This window comes from Cheilinus undulatus, linkage group 18, assembly GCF_018320785.1.
Source record: "Cheilinus undulatus linkage group 18, ASM1832078v1, whole genome shotgun sequence".
NCBI classification, from domain to species: Eukaryota; Metazoa; Chordata; class Actinopteri; order Labriformes; family Labridae; genus Cheilinus; species Cheilinus undulatus.
The window spans coordinates 39,157,963-39,185,182 of NC_054882.1; the positions used below are offsets into that span (position 1 = coordinate 39,157,963).

Consider the following 27,220-nt stretch of genomic DNA (forward strand, 5'->3'; position numbering starts at 1 on the left):
GCCTTCCTGCTTCAAATTGGACAGAGGTGGGGCATATGGAGCTCACAAGTGTGGCTCTTGAGATGAAAATCCCATTCATTTTCTCCATAATTGCCAAAATGTTATATATTTGTGAACAATGTCAGGGATAAAAACATTTTATATAATCCAATGTCACAGTCACTTCTGATTGTTTGAGCCCATTGTTACCATGGAAATGTCTACCACCCCAGTAAACATTGGCTGTCAGCTGCCTGTTAACCCTGAAGTTTATAGTAGTTTCTAGATAGGGTTGTTCCAATTCCGATACTAGTATCGGAAATACGTCCGATACTGCTTAAAATACAGGTATCGGTATCGTTGAGTACACAAGTTTATGCACCGATCCGATACTGTTTGGTTTATCTTTATATTTTGTGTCATTTAGCCATGCTAACTGTTAGCGCTATAAACCGGAAATCAATTCTTCTTCGCTGCCAGAAAGCACGTCATGCACGGGCTACTGTTTTAGAGCAGTGAAGAAGAACTGAAGGACCCACTGCAGCAGCAAAGAATGGAGTCTGCGTGACAGTTTTTCTCTGAATGTCATCATTAAAATGCCTTCCAGATTGCCTTCCGATTGATAAATTACTTTTGAACCATAGATCATTTCCTCTTCCCTGTTTTTCCTCTTGAAGCTAGCTGTCGTGCTTTTCCATTGATGCTACTGATGCCTTTCAATCCTTTGCAGCAGCAGTTTCAGTGAACCTAAAACTTGTGTGACTTTTCGGTACTTGAATGATTAAATCCACATTAGTTAACCCGATATTGAATGTCTTTTTTATCCAGTTTAATGGTATTCCAATCATTTACAACTGCTAACTCGAATGCTAGGTTGAATGCTAACTTGAATGCTAACCGCCATGTTGTTTACTCTTTGTGAGGGTCTGTCAGCCAATGGCAGGCTGTTCTATAATCACGTCACACCGCCCGAATAGAACATAATGGGATATAGAGAGATAGAGAGAGCCTGTGATGCAGCCCCCTTTATCACTGTTATTTTAATATTTAGGAGTAAAACTCAATAATCATCAGAAAAACAACTTTAGGGTCACAGAGATGCTGTACGTCATGATTCTATCAAATATAGGTCTAAAATAATTTTCTAGTCTGCACGGTCAGTCCAGTATCGGCCATTACCCAGCACCTTGGTTTTGGAATCGTATCGGGAAGGAAACAATGGTATCAGAACATCCCTAATTGTACGTTTATTTATTTATGTATATTTTTTATGTCTGCGATGTTTGGAGTGAGGAGCATTAATCAGTGTTGTCACAATTTCATCTTCCATGTAGATACCAAGTTTAGTATCACGTACACATACATGCTTGAAACTGAAACTATGCTGATTTGAGACTCGGTACCTAATGGATCAGAAACAGAATGTTTACAAGGGATGGCCACAATTCGGAAATATTATAAATGCCACTGTAACGTTTGGTAGCCCTGCCCTGCACAATGCTCATATTATTCAAATACAAAAATTGATTGTATGAATCTATTAACAGGCTTTTAACTTTAGCATCAAACTTTAGTTGTTTTGGAGGTTACATTCTCCAGTTGGCTTTTTATGCTGCAGGATCTGCAGGCAATGCAGATCTGCTAATGCAATGTTTATTATATGACATAATTCAGCCGCCCATCATCTTCCTACTTGCATATTAGCTAGCTAGCTTCTATGCTAACCTGTTGAGTTTTGTACTCCTCAGACAGGTCTGTGTGTTTATCACTGAGGTTCTTGGCGATCATGTAAGTGTGTGCTGTTATGACACTGTTTTACAGCACCTTTAGCATGCAAGATCAGTAGGTTCAGTGTCAGCTCTGTGTAGGGCTGAAGATGAAATAGCAATATGGTCTGCTGCAATTTTCAAATCACAGAGGGCGCAATATTTCTTTAACCTGAAATTTGTGTCAAAATTCTAGTTTAAACCGTTTTTTGCAGCAGAGCCGTTTTGCATTGCATATCATGCAGTCATCTAGTGGCATATTTTTAGAATAGTGTACAAAAAAATCCTATTTTCTTCATTTTTGTATGTTTTTCTCATTAAACATTAGAACTATATTAAAATTGTCATTCCTTTAATACAACAGTTCATATCCAATTTGCAAAATCAGACAAAATCATCACAGCTAGATATGTTTTTCAAAATTTTCCAGCCCTAATTTAATCTAATAATGTGTTGGTTGTAGTATAGAATGAATTATTGCCTGTTTGTGTTAGAAAAAATGCATGACATTAAGAACCTCAGATATAATCACATATTAAATCGCAACTGCAATATTGGTTTTAAAAAATTGCAATTAGAGTATTTCCCCAAATTGTTCAGCCCTAACTCTGTGGCTGTGTGGCTTCATGGGGACGTTGGTGGGCCGTTCTTTTCACCTACATGGGTATTGCAGTGGATGACGTGTTGTTGTTGTAGTTATCAGCAGATGTGCTTCCTCTCCTGGCTGAGTAAAACAAAATTAAGCTGTGCCTGCCTACCTTGCTCAGACTGCCATCTTGTGGAGATCCTCATAAAACTTGTTAATCCCCCCAGCCTGCTTAAGATTCTATCGGTCACTTGCATCAGAGCCATATTTGACCAACGCCAGGAAATTTTGGTACTGTACTGCTTTGACAAAAAACTACAAAAAAAGTGCTGAAATCTCGTTATACCATTGAAGGATTTGAATGGGGAAATACACATCCAGAACGAGAGCCTCTGATAAAAGCTAGATGTTCACTTTTGACCTCTATGACCAAAATCTTCTATCAAAGTATCCAATGTAGTGCATTCACTAATCAATTTAATTCAGTCACATGAAGACTGTGGTTGTACATAGTAGAACCCTGCATACAAAGGGCAAAAGAGGTGACGCACACTGGCCAAAATTCATTCCCAGATCTGATCAGCTGTCATCTGACAACAATTTAGCCTTTTGTTAATCTCTATAAACAGATAACTGTTTACTGCTGCAAAATAATAAGTTCTCTGGCTGACTGCAAACAATAAGTGGACAAACAGGAAAGCTAGCTTGGTCGCCTTATAAGGTGTACCATTATATTACCTATTGCTCCTAACAAATGAAAGGAAGCATTAGTAAATGCTTAAAGCTTTGAACAGAGCAAAAACAGCCTCACAGTTCTGAGCTGGCGGCAAAGTGATCATGTGTTTTTGATTCAGACCTCTGTTTCTGTGTTAATGTGTGTGGATAGAGCCAGGTTTTTGGCACACACACACATGCACATTGCTTTCTCAACAGATTCACAGACATAACTATCACTGGAACAAAACACACCATTATCCCTGCCTGGTATGAAAGAAATACACAATATGCTTTAAGATTCTGGTGCACCACCTGAATTTAGAAAAATAAGAAAATCCAGAAAGCATGGCTTTGATTTGCTACTTTTTGGTGTGTTAATGTGAGGTTACTGATTGTAAGCTTGAACGTCATCTGTCTGCATCAAAATAGCGTGTTTTACACATCTGAATCCAGTGGGTTTGATTTGCAAGCTATAAAAAGCCTGTTTATGTGAAACAGTTGTTGTAGAGCACACTCACACCATACCAGCATGCAAAGCATGCTGGTCCTGCCTCCTCGGTCTCCAGCTGACCTGTACTCATATGTGTCAAGCCTATTTGAGCCTTGACACGAATACGTCATCATGTCATGATATAACACATGCAGTTTAAACCTGGTTTCAGAGTCAGCATAAGGAAAACACTGAACACATGATGGGAACTTTATGCACTTTGTGGCTTATTGGACTTGTTGGGGTCGGATGCAGCAGTCTTTGATGAGTGCACTCACAGTAACAGCCGTGAAGAGTGAGGGACAGCGGGCTGAATATCATTGGAAGAAGTCATGTGATGTAAATTTCTTTCTGGATCAATAAAGTATCTGTCCGTCTATCTATGTGATATTCAAATTCTGGTACATATATTGCTTTCTGAAAATAAGCAGTAAGTTATTACTGACTGAAAGTGGCAATTTGACTTTGATTTGAAAAATAAATTTATTATATAATAATTTAGAATTTTAGAACTATTTTAACTTTAACTAATACTGCAAGAGTGCAATGATATGAAGTATAGTGTGACACCTCAGGGACTAGTTCCTAGCTGCTGCCCTGCTATGGCAGATTTGTACACCTACAATGACAACACCAAGTGAATTACCCTCTGGTATCATTCAATCTTTACACCCTGATAAGCCATTGAGGACAAACATTCATTAAAGTTGTATGAAAATGTTTTTTCCCCAAGAAAAAATAATTATCAGGTGGCTGGGAATTTTCTTCCCAAGTAAAGTGGATATGTTAAAGATCAGCAACAACTAAGGATGCATTGGATTGAATTTTTGCAGATATGCCAATATTAACAGATTAATTGTAGCTGATATCGATACCGATATTTAAATATGCTTTTAGGACAAGAAATTTCAGTCCTTTTGGACATACTGCAAGGTTTAAGGATGACCAAGGATACAAACTCTAGTCCTTAAAACACTTTAAAATTTAAAGAATGAGGATAAATAAATAAAAACACCTCAACTGACATAGGTCTGTTGGTTCAGCCTAAAACTCCACTTACTTATATGGACAAAATTTACAATCAATGCATGCTGAAATGCACAGGCAAAACATCGGATGTAAATATCAACAGAAATTTTGATATCTGCTGATACCGATACCAGACTGATGATATCGTACATCCCTAGAAAAAAACATTTATTTTTATGCATTATTTTTTATGTCGAGGCAGATTTTAAATTTACTACCCTACTGAGCCATCTGTGGACAAAAAAGTCTACTTCCAAAAAGTGCTTTAAGAATATTAAAGAACATAATTTTTCACATTGTTGGCTTCAATCTTTAAATCATTTCCAGTCCTTATAAACTTATAGATATTTATTTTTCCTGGATTTTATGCCATACATGGTGTCACTGTTTTAAATGAAAATCACAGACAAAAAAAGAGTTATTTATGGTAACATAGGACAGAGGGCTGGGTATTTTTTACTTTAAGTGTTGACCAAACAGTAGCAACAAAATAGGTTTGGTGCATGATTGCTTTTCATTAGATAATCTAATTGCGATTTTTCCCCCAATATTGTGATTTGATATGCTATTATTTCTAAAGTTCCTTATCCTATGTTACTTCAATAAACCACTCTATACTATATCCAACACAATATTTGATTTAACAAGGGCTTAAAAAAATGTGAAAAAATAAATTGTTGCGCTGATTTTATCTCGTATTGCAAATCGGATATAGAATTTTGTATTGAAAGGTGATCATTTCTATATCATTCTCATATTCAATAAGAAAAATGTACAAAAATGAAGAAAGTAGGATTTTTGGAAGACTATTCGAAATAAAAAATGACACTTGAATGATTGCATGATATGTAATGCACAACATCACTGCAAAAAAGAAAAACTGGTGTTTTGGCACAAATCTCAGGTTCAAGAAATATTGCACCTTCTGCAATTTGAAAATTTCAGCATGCCATATTGTGATTTAATCTAATTTGTTATTAATTTCCCAGCCCTAGTTTTCATGCTTCAATTGATGGACAAAACTCCATTTTAACCCTATTATTTTAGTGTTTTCGCCCTTAAATGCACAAATATAATCCCCAAGATGACCAAAATATCTAAATATTAGGTTTTTTTGATCAGGACAGGACAGGAGTTGGTCAAAGACTTAAGCTAAGAAGAGAAAAATATTTTTATACAATTTTATTTTAATGTTTTTCTTGTGGACGTTTTTTTGTCTGAGATTGCAAAATATTTATAATTTAAACTTATGGTTCATTAAAAAAAATGAAATTTTCATTTTATTAATTTGTTTAGAAAACAATCCTGATATATGCAGTGACACAGACAGAGTAATCACAAATTAACAAGGAAAAATTCACGCTTGTGAGTGAAAATGTACTAGAGAGTTAATGCAAATGAATAATGGAAAGCGCTAATTTCAGACCTAAATGGTGCCACATTTCATATGTTAATGGTGACAGCTGTAGTTTAAATACTTCTAGCATTCATCATGATTTATAGTTCATAACCTTTACAGTTTGCTCTGAGTTTAGGAATTTAAAACACTTTTGAATCCTCCCAAGAAATATCACATTCACCAAATATACCATTTTAGGCATGTTATTGCCATCTGAAATGCAAACTTTTTCTTGCTCCTCTTCAAGAGGTGTTAGTAAGTTTGGTTTTGATGCAGTCAAATGTAAGACTAGCCTCAGCCTTTTTATTGACAGACCTCCCCTTTGCAGTAGTCCCAGCCGCTGCTTTCATGTTCACACCTGAGACGGGTGCTGCCTGAACCAGCACGTAGACCTGTTCGATGCGGCCCCTCCTCCTCCTCCTCTTCGCCTTCATCCTTCAGTGCTGGAGGCAGTTAGGTAGGACAGCCCCCGCCTCAGCATGTCGGGGCAGTCCACTCTTCACCCTGGGCTCATAGCTTGCAGAGAGGTGTTTTACATCTTTATCTGACAGTGATCCCTCAGATTTTCAAGAAAGACTTTCCAACAATGTTTGTCTGTAAAAGTCAGTCTGTTGAAGCTGAGGGCTGATCTTACAGGTGTGAGATTTGACGAGCTGCTGATATGTGATGCTCCACTTTTATTGTTGACTTTGAGAACTTAATGAAGTTCCTCACATGGTGAAGGCGTTTCCAGAAACAACAAAGTCACTGCAGCTGAAGGACGTTTCACATAAAGCATGTCAGTTACATAAAAGCTTTCCGTGAGTTCTTGCACCAGCTCACAGCCTATATGAAAGGAAGTGAGCATATGAAAAAGCTGGACTTGCTCTGATTGGATCCATATGTGAGGGCTTTTACAGAGCGACTGACCCATAAACATTTCAGTGCCTATGAAATCAGTGGATTCTGTTATTTGGCCTACATTTTCACTGTGCAAAAACTTAGGAATGTATAGCCTTTGCCTGTGGCGTATGCATGAAAATAAACAAAGCCAAAGCTTAGCTAATGAATAATTCAGCTTCTTAATTCAATCACAGTGCTAGGCATGGACGCCTTGGCATAAAACGTTGTTTAAGACATCCTCCTACATGAAAATTCAAATCAGTTTTTCTTACTCTCCAAAAAGATGAGAGATCCAAAGCTTCAAATCACGCTGGTATGTTGATACTACTTTACGTCTGTGTGACCCAGTCTCACTGTATTTGCTTTGTAAGGTCATCAGCTAACAAGAATGTTGGTAGACGGTCCAAGTTGTTACTGGGGGAGTTGAGCCTTCATGAGGAGAAGGGTTGATGTATTTCTCCCTTTCCTCTGAGCAGTCAGTGATAAATCTGCTTTATGGTTCCACCCAAAATGCTCTTCTCCGCTTTTTGGCTGAAGTTTTGTCCAGTGATCGTTCTGTTCAGGATGCCATGTCAGGTCACAGAATGCATTAAAAAATGGCAGTTGTGAGTTAAAATACTCTTGCAGACCATTCATTTCCAGAGTGTGTGCACAGTTGTTGATACACTTGGGGACTCACGCCAGCATTTCCCACACATATAATACAAAGACAGGCCACCCAGGTATATTTACGGGAGCAAAAGTAATGATCAAACTCTGTGTGGGTTTGTCCTGAGTGGAGCACTGCAGAGATTCATATCATAAGGTCTAAATCAACTGTTTAAAGGTGTGTTTGAACTGTTGTTTTAAGTGCATGATGAGTCAGAGATCCAGGCTCTGGCGTTCAAAGATGTTAGGGAAGCAGATGTAAAGTGTAGCTGTGTAAACTTGCACAGCCAAAGCGTTCCTTTAGTGATAAACACGCTACTTTTGTCAAATTCTTCACAGTAAAAGTCTGTAGTTGTTATTTTTTTCAAGTGCTTTTATTGTGAACACCCACGTCGGGAAATGTGCTCAAGTCAGAAGCAGCTTAAAGCTGATTGCAATGAGAAGAGGTGATCAAAAAGATGAAAAAAATCTTTTTTTTGTGAGATCTTATGCTCAGACATGAGCTTAGTCTTCGATCACAGGTTTGTTTTATGGGGAGAAGGGGCTGTAACACACAAATTTGCATTTTTTCTCTCCTCAATTTTGCAAAATGGGGATATTTGATAATGATTAGCATAGAGAAATGACTCTTTTATGCCCCATATAAGGGCGTGAGACTACAGGGCAGTGTGCAAACACAGAAGACACAAATGAATATAAAGTAACAAGATGTCAGTAAAGTCCAAATCTAAATAAACCATTAAAAAATTGCAGTAATTTGAAATACTTCAATAGAGATTAAGTCAATCAGTCAGACTTTGTTTTAAGCTCCAATTCGTAACCAAAGGGTAACCAAGACACTTTACAAAGAGGGCAGGTCTAGAGCCTACTCTATTATTATCAAGACCCAAGCTAATCACTGTGAGCTCACCACTAGCAGTATTTAGCCTCAAGTAGAAGTAGTGCAGCTCCAGATGATACCTATTATAAGCACTTGTAAACAGTAACAAATTAATTAGGGATGCACCGAAAATTCAGCCACCAAAAATTTTCAGCCGAAAATGGCCCAAAAGTGCATTTTCGGTTTTCGGCCGAAAGACTTTTATCACCGAAACAACAAGGCCGAAACACGACGTTGTGATGACGCAAGCCAAAACCGCGGCCAGCACGCGCTTGGATCAGTGGTTCTCAAATAGGGGTACGCGTCTAAAATCACATTCGTGCTGCGAATGTCTCCGGTGTGTTTTCTCTGTCCTCTGATAAACAGTGATATTCACTGAAGCGGAAGATAAAAGGAGGTTTGTCCCTCTCTGTCCTTCACTCCGTGCGTAACGTGGCACTTTTACGCACAGCCAGGCTGTCAGTGACATTTTGTTTCACAGTTTCATTCACTGTGCCAGCCAAGTTTGTACGAGGAGGGACTGACTTTTCATTCATTCTATGTCAAATATGATCAATAAGAGTTATAATATTGCACAGCTGAGGCTCGCGGTGGGAGGAGTTAACTCTCTCCACAGTGCACAGACTGGCTCACCTATTTGTGTTCAAGACTGTCCAGAGGAGTCATTTAGCTGGTTGATCTGGAGCTTTTATAAGTCGTTTGTCTGAGGTCAGAGGAGACTGTGTTGATAAATATTTCACTAAAGTCCCGTTAGTTTAGAAACAGCTCCAGCTGTGTGAGTTTCGCTCCAACGAGCGCACATGGTGGTGGTGGTGCTGATTTTTAAAGTAGACAGAGGTGCAAAAACATCCTCCTCTCCAACACCACCTGATGTTTGATATCTCCTCATATCTGTCTGTATCAGTGCTTGTGTTTTTGCCTCTTTTTTTAGCCTGGTAGAGAGGGAGACAGGCAACAGGCAGCCGGACATGTCCATATGAGTGCAAATGTGCTACTTAAATATCCGCAGCAATGTTGCGCTGCGAAATGATGTTGCAGGTGAGGAAGCTTGCTTAGACTGGCTACAGGTTTTAAGTGTAAATATTTTGTGTAAATAATTTGCATGAAAAAATTGCATATAGAGTGTAAGGACCTTAAGTTTATAAACTGGAGTTAATATTTTGTAGGCTCTTAAATTTAATCACCCTAAAACCCCCTAGGTTTGACCTACACTAGCACATGCCTGTCAATCACTGTATTCACAATTACTCCATTCATAAAAAGATTTATGATTTATTTTTTGTGAAGAAATGCTGATCTATAACTAAGTTCTTGATTTCAGTTTGAGAAAAGAGAAGTCTATTTTATAACTTGTTTATTATTTACAGGTTTTTAGTTCTTTCTAGCTCTATGTTTTTATTTCCAAATTGTTCCAGAGAGACCACTGCAGCCGAGCAGAGTTTTGCACACTTCTGGGTTTAAAGCCTTTCCAGTCACTGTTTTCAATAGCCACATTGATTTGAATTCTCACATTTAGAGATAAGAAGATGTGCCATGACTTTAGTCATGCATTTTTAATATTTAAAATGTATGAAAAAAAATCTAATATTTGTAATTTGAAAGTGTTTATCAGTTACAAAGTTTGATAAATCAGACGGCTGTCACAGCACTCTTTAATGTCTTTCTTTTTGGCCAAAAAGCTTTGCGCTGTTGGGGGGGGGTACTTGGCTGAAAAAACACTTCACAGGGGGAACATGATTGAAAAAGGTTTGAGAACCACTGATTTAATGTATACATGAGTGCAGTCAAGTTAAACATTTTATTTTGTATTTTATTTTATTTTATATTGTGTATTGTTGGAATGAAGTGCTTAATAAATATTTACATAATTTTGTAATTGATTTATTCTTTGAAGCATTAATATTAATTTTTGCAATTGCAATTGATTTTAGTGAGGGTAGTACAAAGTCATAGCCATAAATGCAATGGCACTAATAATTGGCATAATAATTTCTTTAGGTGTTTCGGTTTTCGGCCTTGGTTTCCTCATTTTCAGTTTTCGGTTTCGGCCAAGAATTTTCATTTCGGTGCATCCCTAAAATTAATTGAATATTATCACTGTTTCACGCTGGGCTTTTATCAGAGATGACATACATCATGCTGTAATATGAAAATGATGCACATGAATGTAAAATAGTTTAATCAGGGACGAGAAAACTAATTTTCAGTAACCCAGGGTCCATTTGTCTCATAGAGGATGAGAACTCTGAAGCGTCTGCTCAAAATCTTGTGACAGATCAAAAGCTGTGGCATCATTTTGAGACTGTAACCCTCACGCATCATCAAGGACATTTTTTTTCCATTTGGGCAAATTTTTCCTCTTTCCCTGCTCACCATTTTGGCTGTGTTAGTTCATATGCTCCTATTTTTTTGGTAACGAAGTTTCATTTTTGGCAAATTTTGGTATTCAAGTATCAATTGCACATGCACACATGCAGACACACATGCACACATACAAACACCACCTTAAAAATAGCCTAATAAGCTCAATAACACAAGCACAAAAACTAATGAAATGACAGGCATTTCCTGCATAGGCCTATAATGGGGAAATGGCCAATTTTAGTGATGAACACTAAAAAATGACAAATTTGACTATTTTACTCAAAAATGAAACCATAACATTACAGAATCAATGGCTATGAGATCATAAAATGTGGTTTTAATGGGAGTCAATGGGACGTTTTTGTCCAACAGTGACCCGAGAGGGTAATACATTTTAAATCAGATGCTACAAAAACGAATAATGCATCAAAGTCAGTATTTTGGCTAATGTTTGACGTGACCATGACTGATTTAAAAACAAAACAAAAAAAACCTCAACATTAGTTAGTTGGAAAAAAATCAATGTTTTGTGTGATTCTTTTGAAAAAATATTTCCATCCTGTAATCAAACTGGCATTTAAAGGGCTGAAATTCTCAAAATGGTTGAATATTTGATTATTTTGATTAAAACTGAAGTTGATCAAAAGATCTGACCCACAGGAGCAGAAAAAATATTAACGTTTACTACTTTTATTGCCGTTTTTAGAAGTGGATGTTTTTGTCCTTAATGACTTGAAAGGGTAGTGAATTTTAAATCAAATGCTATACAAAAACTAATAATGCATCAAAGTCAATATTTTGGCTAATCATTGACATATCCAAGCTGGATTTAGAAATAATGCCCCTGCCATCCAGCATTTGGTTTAAGAAAGATAACACTTTATTTTTATTTATTTATTTATTTATTTTTCAGAAAAAACAACACTGACTTTAAGTAATCAAACTGGAGTTTAAAGGGTTGAATGTTTGGTAGTTTTGAGCACAGCTGACGTTGTTGAAGATTTATGCAAAAAAAAATATTAATCTGTTATGTTTTTATAGCAGTTTTTGGAAGTGGACATTTTTGTCCTTAGTGACTTTAAAGGGTTGTAAATTAAAGTGATGCCTGAGGATTAAATTTGTATCTTGCTTTTGGATCGCTCTGTGTGCAATAACAAAACAGCAACAAAACCAAAGTGCAGACATTCAGCTGAAAAAATAGTGCAAACTTGGGGTCTTTTGGGGGGCAGCCCTACTCTTTGTATAAATACTTCTCATATGACCAGCTGGATCCAATTACTGAATTCATCCTAAAACATGCACTCAGTGTCTTAGCTGGAGGTCATATGGCTTTGAGCCTTGGTTTAAAGACATAATATCTCTGATTAGAAGAAACGTTCTCATCACATGTCATTCTGTAGCTGGTGATGCCACAAAGGGGTTAAGGATGATGTCAACTTAACAAAGCTAAAAGAATTAAGTGGCTCTTTAGCTTGTCACTTTTATGGCACAGGCGGTCATTTGCTCTTAGACACAGAGCGATTAGTGTCATGTCAAACTGCATTGTTATGATAACACAGCCTCTTTAAATTAGGGTTTGAAAGCAGAGAGATAGTGAAAGCTGCTGACTGCTGTGATTAGCTCTATGATTGTTATCTTTGGGGCAAATGTTAGATAAATCTGCCCTCATGATCAAAGCTTGACAGGAGCATTCCTGTGAGATGAGTAATGTGTCCAATTACGCTTCAGGATTATTACCCCCAGGCTCTGCTTCGGTCCATCATTCATTCTCTTCAACCTTAAAGCCAAGTTTAACTGTTGAATTCATGTATTTATGTGTTTTTTTCTTTTGTTTTACAGAGATCTGAGGTTCAACAAAATCAAGGATTTACAACCGGGTTCCTTCAGACGATTAAAGAACCTTAACACACTGTAAGTCTTCCTGCACTGCTCTGCATCCACAGATTGTGAAACACAGCATAACCATAAGAATAAGGGCCTGTGTCCAAAACTGCCTTTTCTTGCTCTGTCAGCACTCTTTCTCAATAGAAAACCAATGTATTCAAGGATTTTCAGTGTCCTGAGTGTAAAAACATCCTCAGCCTCAACTGTGTTTTTGTCAGCATACTCTCAGCTGAAGACAGTTCAACTTTTGGATTAGCCCTGCATCCGTCCATGTCCCCTCTTTCTTCCTGGCCAATTATAGCCAACAAAGGGTGCAATTTATGATGTCAGCTTTGTCAACAACAACGGTGGAGAAGAAACAGATCAGATTTGTCTTTTTGAGGGTTAAATTTTCAGGTTTATTGCTGCTGCAAATGCTAGCTCTAGAATTGGTTGATGACTAAATTGAAAAATAGCTAAGAAAGCTTAGAAATTTACCTGTGTGACTATCAAATAAATCAGAAACATATGAAATACCAGCTGTCTTCCAAGTACTCCAGTTACCTTTACGTGTTTTTTTAAATATATATTTATTTGGCGGCGCAGCGGTTAGCACTGTTGCTTTACAGCAAGAAGGTCCCTGATTTGCTTCCTGGTCCAGGCCTTTCTGTGCAGAGTTTGCATGTTCTCCCTGTGCATGCATGCAGGCTTTCTCCCGCTACCAAAGACATGCTCGGTAGGTTAATTGGTGACTCTACATTGGCCTTGGTGTGAGTGTGCCTGGTTGTCTGTCTCTATATGTCGGCCCTGTGATTGACTGGCGACTAGGGCTGAACGATTTGCAAAAAAATCTAATTGTGATTTAAAATGTGATTGTTTTTAGGTTTTAGATTCCTCATCATATGGATTGTTCAGCAAACACAAGTAATAAACTATTCTTTGTTATAACCAGCACAATGTTTGATAAATAAAATTAGGGATAAAAGATTTGAAAAAATACCAGCTATTTGGCTTGTATAACAAATTTGACATCAAATGCAGTACTGAAGGGGATGATATTTTCTTTTATATTATTCTTGTTTAAATATTAAACATGAACAGGAAAGGTAGGATTTTTGTAAATGATTCCAAAAACAGTCATTTGAATGAATGCATAATGTGTGGAGCATGGAATTTCAGCTGGAAAAAAATTGTATCAAACTGGTATTTTGACACATTTCAGGTCAAGGAAATATTGCAATGTCTGCGATTTGAAAATTGCAACAGGCCATATTGCAATTTAATCTCATTTGCGATTAATTGCCCAGCCCTACTGGCGACCAGTCCAGGGTGTACCCCGCCTCTCGCCCAATGACAGCAGGGATAGGCTCCAGCACCTCCGCAACCCCCCATGGGATAAGAAGTATACAAAATGCATGGATGGATTTCTTTGAGTGAAGAAAAATGTCAAGCTCACAGCTATTTCAGATTGGTGGCAGGAATACTACTGACAGAAGCAGATGCCAACGGTCAGAAACTAGCTGGTGAAACTCAGGTTGTGGGCACTGCCAGCGTAAAACACATCAATTGTGGACACAGGCTCTACAGTTGTGCCATGGTATCCAGAGTGTCACACAGGTCTGTATATAAGACAGAGTCTGTTTCAGGGATTCCATTGGCAGAAGGACGAAGGACGATTTCCATTGTGTTCTTTAAAGTCCTCAACATACAGTTTTCGTGCAGCTACAAAGCTGATGAGAGTACAGTCCTGCTAGCTAACTGCACAGTGGTTGAGCTCTCAGCTAAGTGAAAAAATACCACCATGTGAAGCTCAAACTAAGTTGTACACCGGCTCATTAGCCAGAAGATCATACTTTCTTCAAATAACTGCCAATGTTTACTGAACTGTAATTTTCTATGTGCATGCCTACTCTCAGCATATGAGAATGCTATATCCCCTGTTGAATAAGACACACTTTTTAATCCCCCTTTTTCGGTCTAAAACATTGACTGCAGCTTATATACCGATGCAGCCAATATACTAGGGGTGTAAAGGTACGTGTATTCGTATCGTACCGATTTGGTACGGGCCTCTTGGTATGGTACAGACATGTACTGAATGATACATGTAGAATGAAGCTCACATACAGACAGAAAACCAGAGCGCAACTCGCTGTCACACTGTCCTAGCAACCACACAACCACAGCCAATGACAGCAACACCCTGAATATTCCCAGATAAAAGTGTCCTGTTTAGGAACACTTTGTTTTCCAGTCAAATTCAACAGTGGACAAAGACAACAACATTTTTAATCATTGAAGAACTTTTGGAAAGAGGTTGCAGCATTATTAATAATTTAAATGTAATTTATTCAGCCTATTTATTGTAATACAATGTAATTTAATTTATTCGCTTCAATTACCGTACCGAAAACGTACCGAACCATGATTTCAAAACTGAGGTACATACCGAACCAAAATTTTTCTGTTATTACACCCCTACAGTATACCACCATGAAGCACTGAGACATGCATAAATGGGAGTGATTTTGCTGTTTCATCACACTGCATGCACAGTGAAAATGTTAGCTTTGCTCAGTCATGATGGTGCTCCTCCCAGCATTTATATGGGTACAATGGTTCCACTGGTATACAGGATGCTTTTTTAGATGAAAAAATGGGTTTTAGAATTGCGTCTCACACGCCCTAAGCTTTGGGGTCTATTAAAAATAGTGACGAAATGTTAAGAAAATCCAGCGTCTCAATGGGACTGCTGTTGAACATCAATCAAGCCCTCTTCCTTAAAACATGGCCCTGCTAAATTATCATCACTTCCATACAAAGTCCTACTTTTAAAACACACACACATGCACATACACACATTCTTTCTCTGTTCTGCTGTGGTTTCACACATGTAGGTCAGCTCGTAATCTGTGAGGAATTTATTTTTCCACTTCCACCCACAGGACTATTTATCATATGTCCAAGCAGTGAGACAGTCGTGCATAGCTAAGCTAATAAAACTGAACGCCCTTCATTTAAAAAAAATATTTTTCATTGGCGACAAATTAGTTTAGCAGTCTTGTTGTAATGTAGAGGAAGTATGCTTCAGTGTATGTTAACTGTATCCTTATCTTGACAGGCCGCATTTCAGACCGTCAAGCTGGCTGCTTGAATAAATCAAACACACCTTGCCTCATTCAAATATTTGCAAACATTATTGAGATGCTTCCATCCATGCCTGCTGTGGAATAGCGGAGAAATGTGCGGAGTAATAGTTGAAGTATAGATGTGTAGATCCAGTTATATCCGTAATGGTTAATAATCATGAGGAAATATGCATGCCGGGGACATAGGGGATTTAGTTTCAAAGTGAAGAAAAGAGCCTTAAGGCAGGAGGAAAGCCCAGCCATGTGGGTTGTTGAGAGCTTTACATCCTGAACAGCTCGTCATGGTTTCAAGCTGCAGTTTCACAGACAGAACAATAACACACATCCTAAAGACCATCAGTCTTTGAACTACAGCAACATGTCCATTTTATTGCAGCACAGACAGAAAAATGCCAGTAATGTCCGTTAAGAGGAAAGAGAGCCTCTGTGTGCAACAGAATTGTCCTTTGATTCCTTGTGATAATTTTCATTTTCAGATTTTAAGACTTAGCCAAAGTGAGGGTAAAGTAAATGTGTTTTAGTAAACTCACCTGATGACCTTGTAGGGTATTTTTAGCGTGCATAGCAATAACATAAGCTGTAATGGCAAATCCTTTGGAGTAGGGTTGTTCCGATTCCAATACCAGTATCAGAAACACCTCTGAAACTGCTTAAAATGCAGGTATTGGTATCAGCGAGTACACGGGTTTATGCATTGATCTGATACCGTTTGGTTTAGCTTTATATTTTGCATTGTTTAGCCATGCTAACTGTTAGCACTATAAACCAGAAATCAATTCTTCTTTGCTGCCTTAAAGCACTGCATGCATGGGCTACTGTTTTAGAGCAGTGAAGAAGAAGCAAAGGACCCACTGCAGCAACAAAGAATGGTGGCTGTGTGACAGTTTTTCTCAGAATGTGACCGTTAAAATGCACTGTCGTACACGACAAGAAGCACCACAGTTTTGAACCAAAAATCGTTACCTCTCACTTGAACTTCCTCTTGAAGCTAGCCGTTGTGCCGTCCCATTGACACTATCAATGCCTTTGAATCCATTGCACGTTGTGCTGTAAAAAATCTCGGGTGTGTGGCATTTGCTGAGTGCCAGGGCTACATGTGGCACAGGAAGGGTTAAATGTAAAATATATTTTTTCATAATCATGTGAAATCAGAATTGTTCAAGTACCCCAGTTTCAAAAAGTTGCCGCGCTATTTAAAATGTATATGAAATCAGAATGCAATGATTTGCAAATCTCATAAAGCCTTATTTTATTCACAATAGAACATAAATAACATCAGATGTTGAAACTGAGGCATTTTACCATTTCATTTTGATGAAATGGTAACATCTCAGAAAAGTAGGAAAAGGGCAACAAAAGGCTGGAAAAGTAAGTTGTACTAATGAAAAACAGCATTTTACAGCTTATTTGGTCAATTGGCCAAAGGTCAGTAACATGACTGGGTATTAAAGGAGCATTTTAGAGAGGCAGAGAAAGCCTCTTCAGCTACAAATTGTGGTTCAATTTCTGAATAATGTCTCTATACTTAAAATTGCAGACTTTGAATATCTCTCCTTTTACAGTCCATGATATCATCAAAAGAGTCAGAGAATCTGGAGAAATCTCTGTGTGCAAGGGACAAGGCAGAGGGTCAATATTGGATGCTCGTGATCTTCGGGCCCTTGAGCACTGCATTGATATCGGACATGATGTACTTGAAATCACTGCATGGGCTCAGGAACACAACTAGAAATCTTTGTAAGTCAACACAGTTCACCCTGGCATCCACAGATGCAAGTGTATCATGCAGCGAAGAAGCCATATGTGAAAGCAATCCAGAAACGCTGCTGTCTTCTCTGGGCCAAGACTCTTTCAAAATGGAATGAGGCAAAATGGAAAACTGTTCTGTGGCCAGATGAATCAAAATTTGAAATTTCTTTGGAAACCACAGACCCTGTGTCCTGATAAAAGGGGAAAGGGACCATCCAGATCTTAACAGAGCACCATTTAAAGCCAGCATCTCTGATGGCCTGGGGTTGCATTGGGGCCTGTGGTGTGGGTTTATACATTTGAAAAGGGACTGTAACTGCTGAAAAGTACAGAGAATTTACAGCAACATATGCTCCCATCAAGATTATAAGATTAGCAAATCATTACATTCTGTTTTTATGTGTATTTTTATGTACATGTTGACAATTGTCTACATAAAACATAATTGTCTAAATTGTCAAACTGACAAGAACTTACTCCCCTCCCACTATCATATCCTGACATCTGTTTCTTTTTCCCCCCGCAGTCTTCTTAACAACAATCATATACGAAGGATCCCCAGGGGGGCATTTGAAGACTTGGAAAACCTCAAATATCTGTAAGTATATGTCAGTTTTTTCTTGTTTTTCAGGTAAAGCAAAGACCTTCAGACAAATTATCTTTGTTTTTCAGACTAGGTCAGCACAAATCCAGCATTAAAGAGGTCTATTCTTTGTTCAGTCAATAGAGGAGGGAGCATGGTGAAATATGTCAGACACTTAATTGCAAAAGAAAAGAAACAAACCTTATTGACTGTAGAAGTGGAAAACAGCTGATGTCTGTAGACTGCTGAGTCAGCGAAAGTATCACTGAAAAGTCTCTGTGTGTCTGATCCTCTGTACTTATGTGTCTGGAAGTCTTGACCTCAAGGCAGAGTTGAGGACAGATTTTTCATGCGTGTGTCACCTCGAGGTTTCTGTGGGATTGGTAGTTTCCTTTGTTCGTCACTTACATTATCAGCCCACCAGCCTCAGCTGTGATGAGAAGCTCTGTTTGTTCTCACAGTAAATTCTGCTCTGACTTTCCGTCATGGACTACATGGACATGTGTATAGTACTCCAGTTTTAACAACATTTAATGATAGTAAACTACATTTTAAATGAGTTTTATTTGTGTTTATTTAAATGCACTGCACATGGGACCTCATGTGTTTCAGTGTGCCTGACAAGACAAAGCAAGTGTTTTGCATTGGTCTTCCTGATGGCTGGTGCTGATAAGGTCTGTGTGTCTGGGAAAGAAGTAGCGTTATTGTTAAGACTTGTACCAGATATCAGATCAGATTTGGCTCTTGAACCGGAAACAAAAGTACAAGCAGTACTAACAGCTTACACGAGTCTTGTGTTTGGTAATAAGGACACATCTTTAAGCACCATATTAAAAACATTCCCATATGACTACATTCTCTATGTTCAGGTCACAGTGTATTTAAATAAATCCTTAGATGACTTTAGGAAGCCCAGGAAACCATACCACAAGGACTGTTACTTCTTCAAGCGGTAACTCTCAAGGCTGACTCAAAGGAAAACAATTAGCCCTGTTAGAAGGGGTTAGCACAACTTGAAATGATACAATAGTGTTAGTGACTGGAGGCATGCTCCCATAAGAAGGCTTCAGAAAACTGATGGGTATTAATCAGAGTAAGGCCCTGTCCACAGGGAGATGAATTCAGGAGTATATGCAAATGCTTTTTGTTGTATCGGCGTTAGGGCTAAACAATTTGCAAATATAATTTCATTGTGATTTTTTCCCTCCAGTATTGCAATTTTATATGCAATTATTATTAGGTTCCTCATCTTATCTTTTTTTCAACAAATTACAGTAAAAAATCATGCTATATTATAACCTACAATCAGCCAGGAACACTCTCATCACAATTTTATTCAAAATGGATCTACAGCTTTACTTGGCAGAGAAGGCACTGCTGAAAAGATGCTCCCTGAGTTAGTCAAACAGCTGCTTCAACTTTCCAGGGAGTGCATGGCTAGAAACCCAAAATACATTTATGAAAATAATTAAATGATTTCAGAAGCAATTAATCCACAGTAGCATGAATCTGAATATGAGGGTGCAGCCATATGCTATAAAGGAGGCGACTGGGGTGGGGGAGGTGAAGCTTTGCCAGCAGCAGCATTGTGTAGCATTGATGCATCCCTGAATACCCTGACTAAGGGTATGACTTCTGTGAACTAACGCTAAGTTTTATCAGTGTTATATAGAATAAACTGGGGCAGAACAATTAAAAAATATCTAATTGCTCAAGAAAGGAGGACTTTTGTTAACCATTTAAAAAAAAAATACTGGGGCGCACAGGTGGTCGAGTGGTTTAAGACATGCACCAAGTACGCGGGCGGCCCGGGTTAGAAACTGGCCTGTGTCCCTTTGCTGCATGTCTCTCCCCTCTGTAATCCCTGTTTTATGAGTCTCTCCACTGTCCTCCTCTATCTAATAAAGGCATGAAAAGGCCCAAAAATAAATCTTGAAAAAAACAACAGAAAAAGAAAAACTCCTGAATGTTGGCATAACATGCACAAAATTTCTGCTACTGCTAAACATGAATGTATTAAACTGGTAATTCGACACATTTTAAGTTAAAGAAATATTGTAACTTCTGTGATTTGTAAATTGCAGTGATTTAATCTTGTTTGGGATTAATTGCCCACCCCTAATCAGTGTTTCATCCACATGGAAACTGTGTTATTGGAGGCCATACTTTTTGAAACCCGGTCTCAGAGTGAACAAATCTGTAAATGCTTACCGTTTCATCTACATGTGGACAGCCAACCGCATCTTTCTTGAAACGATTACGTCATAGCATAGTCCACTTAAGCCGCATGTGCGGGTCAGACCAAAACAACAATCACAATCACAGGGTCCAGTGTTTCCCACAGGACCGGAATCTATTTGTGGTGGTGGGGTGCGGGGGGGGGGGGGGGGGATTTTTGCTATACCCCGATACATGATATATATCACGATATTTTGAAATGGCCTCTCAGCTGTTGTATTTAATTCGGCCCCAAATGGAACAAGTTTGGTGATTAAAATAGACTGTTCTATTGGATTTTTTTATAAAATTGTATGCAGAAAGTAAAAATTAATATAAAGTCAAATTTAGCAGTTTTATTTTGAAAAGGGCTTCATGCAATTTTTACTAATAAATCAAAAATACATAAGTCATGAAATACTCGATATTTTACAGTGTGTGGAAAGTCCTGAAATGTGTTCTGTGTTATGTTTACTATTGATGATTATAAAATGATTATTTTCCTCAGTAAGGGTGATGCAAATCTACACAAAACTCACCAATCCTGCATGAAGACCAAAACCTGCAGTCTAGTCCTCCATTCAGGCTCACAGCTGTGTTTGTATTAGTCCGTTATCTTTGCTGATGAATGCTGAGATAAGGCTCCGTTGTTGTGGTGATGTGGCTCACATTTGTCTGCTGCTGAGATGTCTTCTCTCTGACTTGTACGACTCTGGCAGGGAGTTTTCAGCAAAATGTTCGCACCCAGGCAAATCTTGTATTCTGGGTTAAGTGTCTATGAGATTTTTAAAATCCTGGCTTTTCAACAACACTGGGCTCATGTCATTAGTGACGTGTTGTGTCACTGCCACTGTTATCTCGGAGTCATCTTCTGGCGTATTTTAATGAATGCTGCATGAGTTAGACCTTCTCCTTTTCAAAATTAAACGACTGCTCAACGCTGCAGATCAAACACTGTTTCTCATTGTCCGTCTTAAAAAGGCGTCTAAAAGGCATCTAACCATAGACGCTAACTAGCCACGCTGCTCTGTTTACCTTCCTGTCCCCTGCTTCTCTCGCCGCTGATACAAAACGCGCATGTGCAGAGTTTTCTGGCTGGACGAAAGTGACAGCTCTCTGCTGTGAGAGATGCATTCAGGGACAATGGGAAAAGCGAAACTCTGGCAAGAAATGCATGCTGGCGGCTCAAAATGTCCACATAATATATACTCAGATATTTGCGATATAGTCATTTTAACGACACGCTGCATTCACAGAGCGAGGGCGAACAGGTAGCACCAAAATCTATTTGTGGCGGGCCTAATTTATTTGTGGTGGATCACCACAAATAAATGAATGTATGGGAAACACTGGGGTCATGTTTGTGCTGCAGAAGCTACTGAGCTTGTTATGACTTTTACAGCAAAATCTGATGCTCCTTTACCACCACGGAGAACAGCAAACACCAGATGTTCTTAAATCCACCACAGAGAATAACCAGGAGGCAATCAGGAAAAAGTTTGGGGCAGTTTTCCGTCATCTTCTTCTCTCTTTTGGTGCATTGGCAGTGTTACAGCACCACTTGCAGGCTTTGCATATATACTACAGCATTTTAAGTCGTTGTCAGTGGTTCCGTGCTTACGATGACATTTCCTGAAACAATCCCATGTTTACAGAGAAGTGTTTTTTAAACGAAACGGAAATATATTGCTTTTGTCCCTGTGTGGACAAGGCCTAAAAGCCACTATCATTACTAAGCTAATAACAGCTGAAAGAGTGGAACAAGTGTGATAGGCATGTGAGGAGAGAGCAGCAGAACTGACTCAATAAAGTGGTTGTTAATAAAGACTTGTAGACTCTTCATGTAGTCATAATTGGCCTTTTTGTCTCAGAGTAGCATGTTTTCATCCATGGAGGGGTTGATGATGCTTTGTTTGTATTTATACAGTTCAGGTGCAGCTTATAACACTCAGTTACACTATCAACTCCTGTTATTTTATTGTGAACTGGGATATGAAGTGCCTACGAGCAGTACACTGCCGAAAATATAGTGGGCCACCAACAATATTTATTCTTTATATAAACATAGCACAAAGGAAATGAAATCTTATACAGTTTGAAAGCCTGTTTATTTCCTTTTTTAAAATAGTGCCACATTTGTAAGGAACATGCATTTGTGGGTTGAGCAGCAGAGCTGAGTATGTTGGTTGAAAAATTTCCCCAGTGCCAAACTGCACATTCTGCCCTTGATCCTTGTTTGGTGGATTGGATGATTGAAGTCTGAAGAAACAAAATATACTGGCAGTTTAGCATTTTTCCATTTAAGCAGGAGCCTCAGTAGCGTGTGGCAGACCCATACACAGCCATGACCACCAGGCACCTCCTCATTCTGGTCACCAGCCTGGTCACACACTACGGGATGGCATCCCATTCTTCAACCATCATTTGTCTCAAGTCAGCCAGCGTGGTTGTGTTGGTCACTCTAGCATGAACAGCACGCCCAAGCTGATCCCACAAGAGTTCAATGGGGTTGAGGTCAGGACTGCTGGCATGCCAGTCCATCCTCTCTACTCCCAGATATTGGCGGTAGTCTCTAATAAACCCGGCTGTGTGGTGGTGAGAGTTGGCCCCAGCCTGTGGAGATATGGGATCGCCACTGATTGCAGAATCTCATATTGTTATCTCTTTACATTGTGATTGCCTCCAATGATGTCATCACCTGGGGCAGTGGTTCTCAACGCTGGGGTCGGGACCCCCTTGGGGGTCATGAGACACTGGGAGGGTGTTGCCAGATGCCTTAAAGAATATTTTTTGCACATTTTGAGCCTAATTTTGCTTCTTTTTACCCTTTTTCTGCCACTTCACACAAAATTTGCCACATTTTAACCTGTTTTCATTACTTTTTCTTGCCAGATTTTGCCCCTTTTTAATATTCATTTTTGCTGCCACTTTTTGATCAAATGTCAACACTTTTTCTGTGCATTTTTTCCACTTTCAAGACATTTCCATCACTTTTAAACCCTTTTCCACCACTTTCCCCACCTAATTTTGACCCTGTTGACCCATTATTGTCACTTTTAACCCATTTTCACCATATTTTTCACTTATTTTTGCCAGTTTAGCCACATTTCACTATTTGTCATGCCCATCTTTGCCAGTTTAAACTAATTTTTCCCACTATTAATACTATTTCACCACCTTTTCCCCCGATTGCTGCCACTTTGAAGCCAATATTAACCACTTTTGATGCCTGTTTTTACCAATCTTATCCTTTTATGCCAATTTTCCCTATTTTTGCGGCTTTTATCAAATTTTTTGCTACTTTTAACTAATTTCTGTGGTTTTTAAAATCCCATTTCACCAGCTTTCCACCTTTTTTTGGGTCATTTTTAACCCATTTTATTTCTGATTTAAAAAAAAAAGAATTTACATTTTTAAGATGACTATATACTACGACACAAATAATAAAAAACTTCCACAATTTTAGCCTTGGTAACAGTGGCTATTATTCAGGTAAAAAAAGTGGTTATCACAGATTAATATAACAATTGATCATAATTTTGCTGACTTTATGGCAGGGCTCCAGAAAGCTCTCCCCTTTATCCCCCCCTTATGGACGGCCTTGTCTGCACATGACATCTCTGGCACCTTTATTTTGGGGGTCGCGGGTGGTAAAGGTTGAAAACCCCTGACCTAGCAGTACCATAAGCTCAAAACAAGAGTCAGTAGCAACAGGAAAATCAGCTGTTTGGCACTGGCAGAGAAGATTTGGCAAATATTTCATGGGTGCATCCAACATACTCAGCTGTGCTGCTCATCTCACAAATGCATGTTCCTTACTAATGTGACAACATTTAAAACGGGAATAAACAGGCTTACCAGTGGTATAAGATTTATTGCAAAGAAGCATAGGACTGGGCAATTAACCAAAAATTAGATTAAATCGCAATATGGCTGGCTGCAATTTTCAAATCACAGAAGGTACAATATTTCTTCAACCTGAAATTTGTGTTAAAATACCAGTTTTTAACTTTTTATTGCAGCAGAGATTTATGCATGACAGATCATGTGATCATTCAAGTGCCATTCTTTTAGAATAGTCAACAATACAGTCCTACCTTCTTCATTTTTGTACTTTTTTCACATTAAATATGAGAATGACAAAATCCCTTTGATGCAACAAGTCATATCCAATTGACAATATGAGTCAAAATCATCAGAATGCGATATTTTTAAAGAATTGTTCAGCCCTAGTTTAGAAATAAAAGAAAGTTAAGGAATAATCGCGTAGTAAATAGCAATATTGGGGGAAAAATTGCAATTAGATTATTTTCCAAAATCGTTAAGCCCTGTTGTTGTCCTGCTTGCCCTCCAGCAGCACCCGTTGTGCAGAGTTAAGTTTCCAATTAATACTAAAGATGCAGGATTTGCAAACACGAGATTAACTAGCAAATTTATCCTAGCCTAAGACTCTTAGTAAAGTTTATAGTCTCGTATGCTGGGGTCAGACTGGCAAAATCCCGCTAAACTTTGAAGCTTCTCCATTGATTCTTAGGAGACAGCCGTTAAAAGACTAATAATTGCCTAGCTTACTCTCTTACTCTCACTCTAAACTCTGTATACTTGATACATGTATGAACTCTACTCACCAGAGACAGGCAGGAGGAGGGAAAGGATGTACAGGCTTTTCTGTCTTCTCCCTCCTCCACTCACTGACCCACAAACACAAACATACAAGTTCCCGGCATGTAGCTCAGCTCTTTATGTTGTAATTAAATCCCGTAGCTATTTACTTACAGTTTGTTTGATTATAGAGCCCCCCTCATTTTAAAGCAGAGTCCATCTAAAGGCTTTAACATCCTTTGTGATTAGTCGGAGGTGTCCTCCTACCTCTCTGTCTTTATACTGAATCTGTTCTGTAGCCTGGGGGCTAGATTGTATCTCCCACCTCACCTCTTTACTTCCTTTGAATCCCAGTAAAGCCCACTCCCTGTCATCTTTCATGTCCTCCAAACCTAATGGCCAGGCGCCTGTCTATACAACGACTCCCCCGCTCTTCCCCTGCCACCTCCATAAACAAGTCAAACAGAGGTCACCGCGCCTCTTTGTGGGAACCCCTCACTGTTTATTTTATCCTTTATTCAGTTGCCTCACATCCTTCTGTAATAGTCAGTCATTGTGTTTATTATAGGAGCCGAGAACCTTTATTGGTTTCTTTGTTTGCATGAGAGCACATTAAAGGGGAATCCTGGGACACATTTTTACTTGATCAGTAAAAGTTCAGGAAAATGTTCCTGCAGATCAGCCCATAGTTGTTCTGTAAGCCTTGGGGTAAATGACCCTGATTGAAGCTTTTGACTGTAAGAGCCCTTTTTCTTTTGCACATAAAGGCGCATATTGTTATCCTAAGTGCTTGACAACATAAGTCAAGCACTTAAAGTGGGAAATATGTGCCTGCTAGCATGGAATATGTGTGTCATCAGGACAGGACAAGGGAACGAGCATGTGCAGAATGACCGGAATTAATGTAAAGCGGAACGAATGTATACATGATCGAGGAATTATTTAATTCAGATTTAAAATCAGAATAAACCAGCCACCTACTTCTGATTTCAGTTTAATTCGGAATGGTCATTTTCATTCGGAATTAGGAGTTTACAAGGTTTTTTTTTTTTTTTTAAAGATTTATTTTTCGGCTTTTTCATGCCTTTATTAGAGAGATGACAGTGTAAAGAGTCAGAAACAGGGAAGCAAGTGGGAGAGACATGCAGGAAATAGTGCCATGGGCCATGGTGTGCGCCTTAACCACTCGACTACCGGCGCTACAAGGTCATTTTTAATCTTTTTAAAGAGGATTTAATTTTTATTCTGAATTAAAGGGGAATTAAAGCGCTCATGTAAACGTAGCCAATAACACGTTAATGCTTGTGATTAATCTAGAAACCTTACTGCGCTGAAAAATAATAATACAATTTAATAATATGTTTACATGCCTGGGGGTGAAGAGGTGAGAGGGTCAGACACAGCCAGCAGTGATGAGTGAGGAGACAGACCCAGGTCTGCTTAATGGCAATTTTCTTTTTAAAAAGCTGGAGAATGTTAGTTAAGATAAAACCAAAATTGTGGGTACATGCTGCAGTGATGAACTGTCTTTACACTGAAGCACAACGAGTCTGAAGTTCCACCTTCAGGCAAAGCACATCTTTGCTAATGTTAGCAACAACGCTAACAACAACACGGGATCAAGCCATGGCCATACTACTCTGTTCAGCTGCTTCAGGACAGTTTTCTTCTTCAGCTGCTCAGATAAATGCTGAAAAGTGCTCCAAAACTTTGAGACAGTCCTGTTTGTTAACAATATTAATCCAGTGTAGAAATCCATGGTGGAATTGGCAAAATTGAAGTCAATTCGCGAACTTCAGGAGCTGACGACAAAAAATATGATGCGTTCAAGTAACCTCAGTAAATTAGATGATTGTATTCTATATGTTATGATGTGTTCAAATGTCACATAAAAGTGGGAAAATGTAGTTCTTGGTGAGAAACTTCAATACATACAGTGTGAATCTGTGTTTATATTTGAGGGATATACAATAGATGTGACAGAGTGAATCATAGCTTTTTAACTCAAGCACTACTCAGCTAAGACCACTTGTAGTTTAAATATTTGCCCTTATTTTGTCTTTCCACCAAACTATAGAAAGTATCAATAGTGGTATCAATAAAGACTCAGATCAGCACTTTAATGTGCTGTACATAGAATTAGAGGATTAAACATACAAAGAGAAAGTGTGTATTATCTTATTGTTTTATCTATCCTACCAGATTTTTTCATTATATTTTGATTTATTGTGGAACTACTTAATATGTAAATTTATATTATATGTGTAAATATTAAGTATTTTAAAGTTTTGTACACTGCTTTGGCAGTAGCATATTT

At 38.5% G+C, this 27,220-nt stretch overlaps 1 protein-coding gene across 2 annotated transcripts in view; it reads left to right on the forward strand.

Moving 5' to 3' along the window:
• The window catches only part of LOC121526329 (peroxidasin), a 133,870-nt gene that overhangs the window by 20,479 nt on the left and 86,171 nt on the right, over positions 1 to 27,220 (forward strand). For both annotated transcript variants that reach the window (XM_041812871.1, XM_041812872.1), the window contains exons 2-3: positions 12,580 to 12,651; positions 18,028 to 18,099. In XM_041812871.1, the coding sequence (XP_041668805.1) occupies positions 12,580 to 12,651; positions 18,028 to 18,099 (144 nt within the window). The remainder of the gene's footprint in view (positions 1 to 12,579; positions 12,652 to 18,027; positions 18,100 to 27,220) is intronic.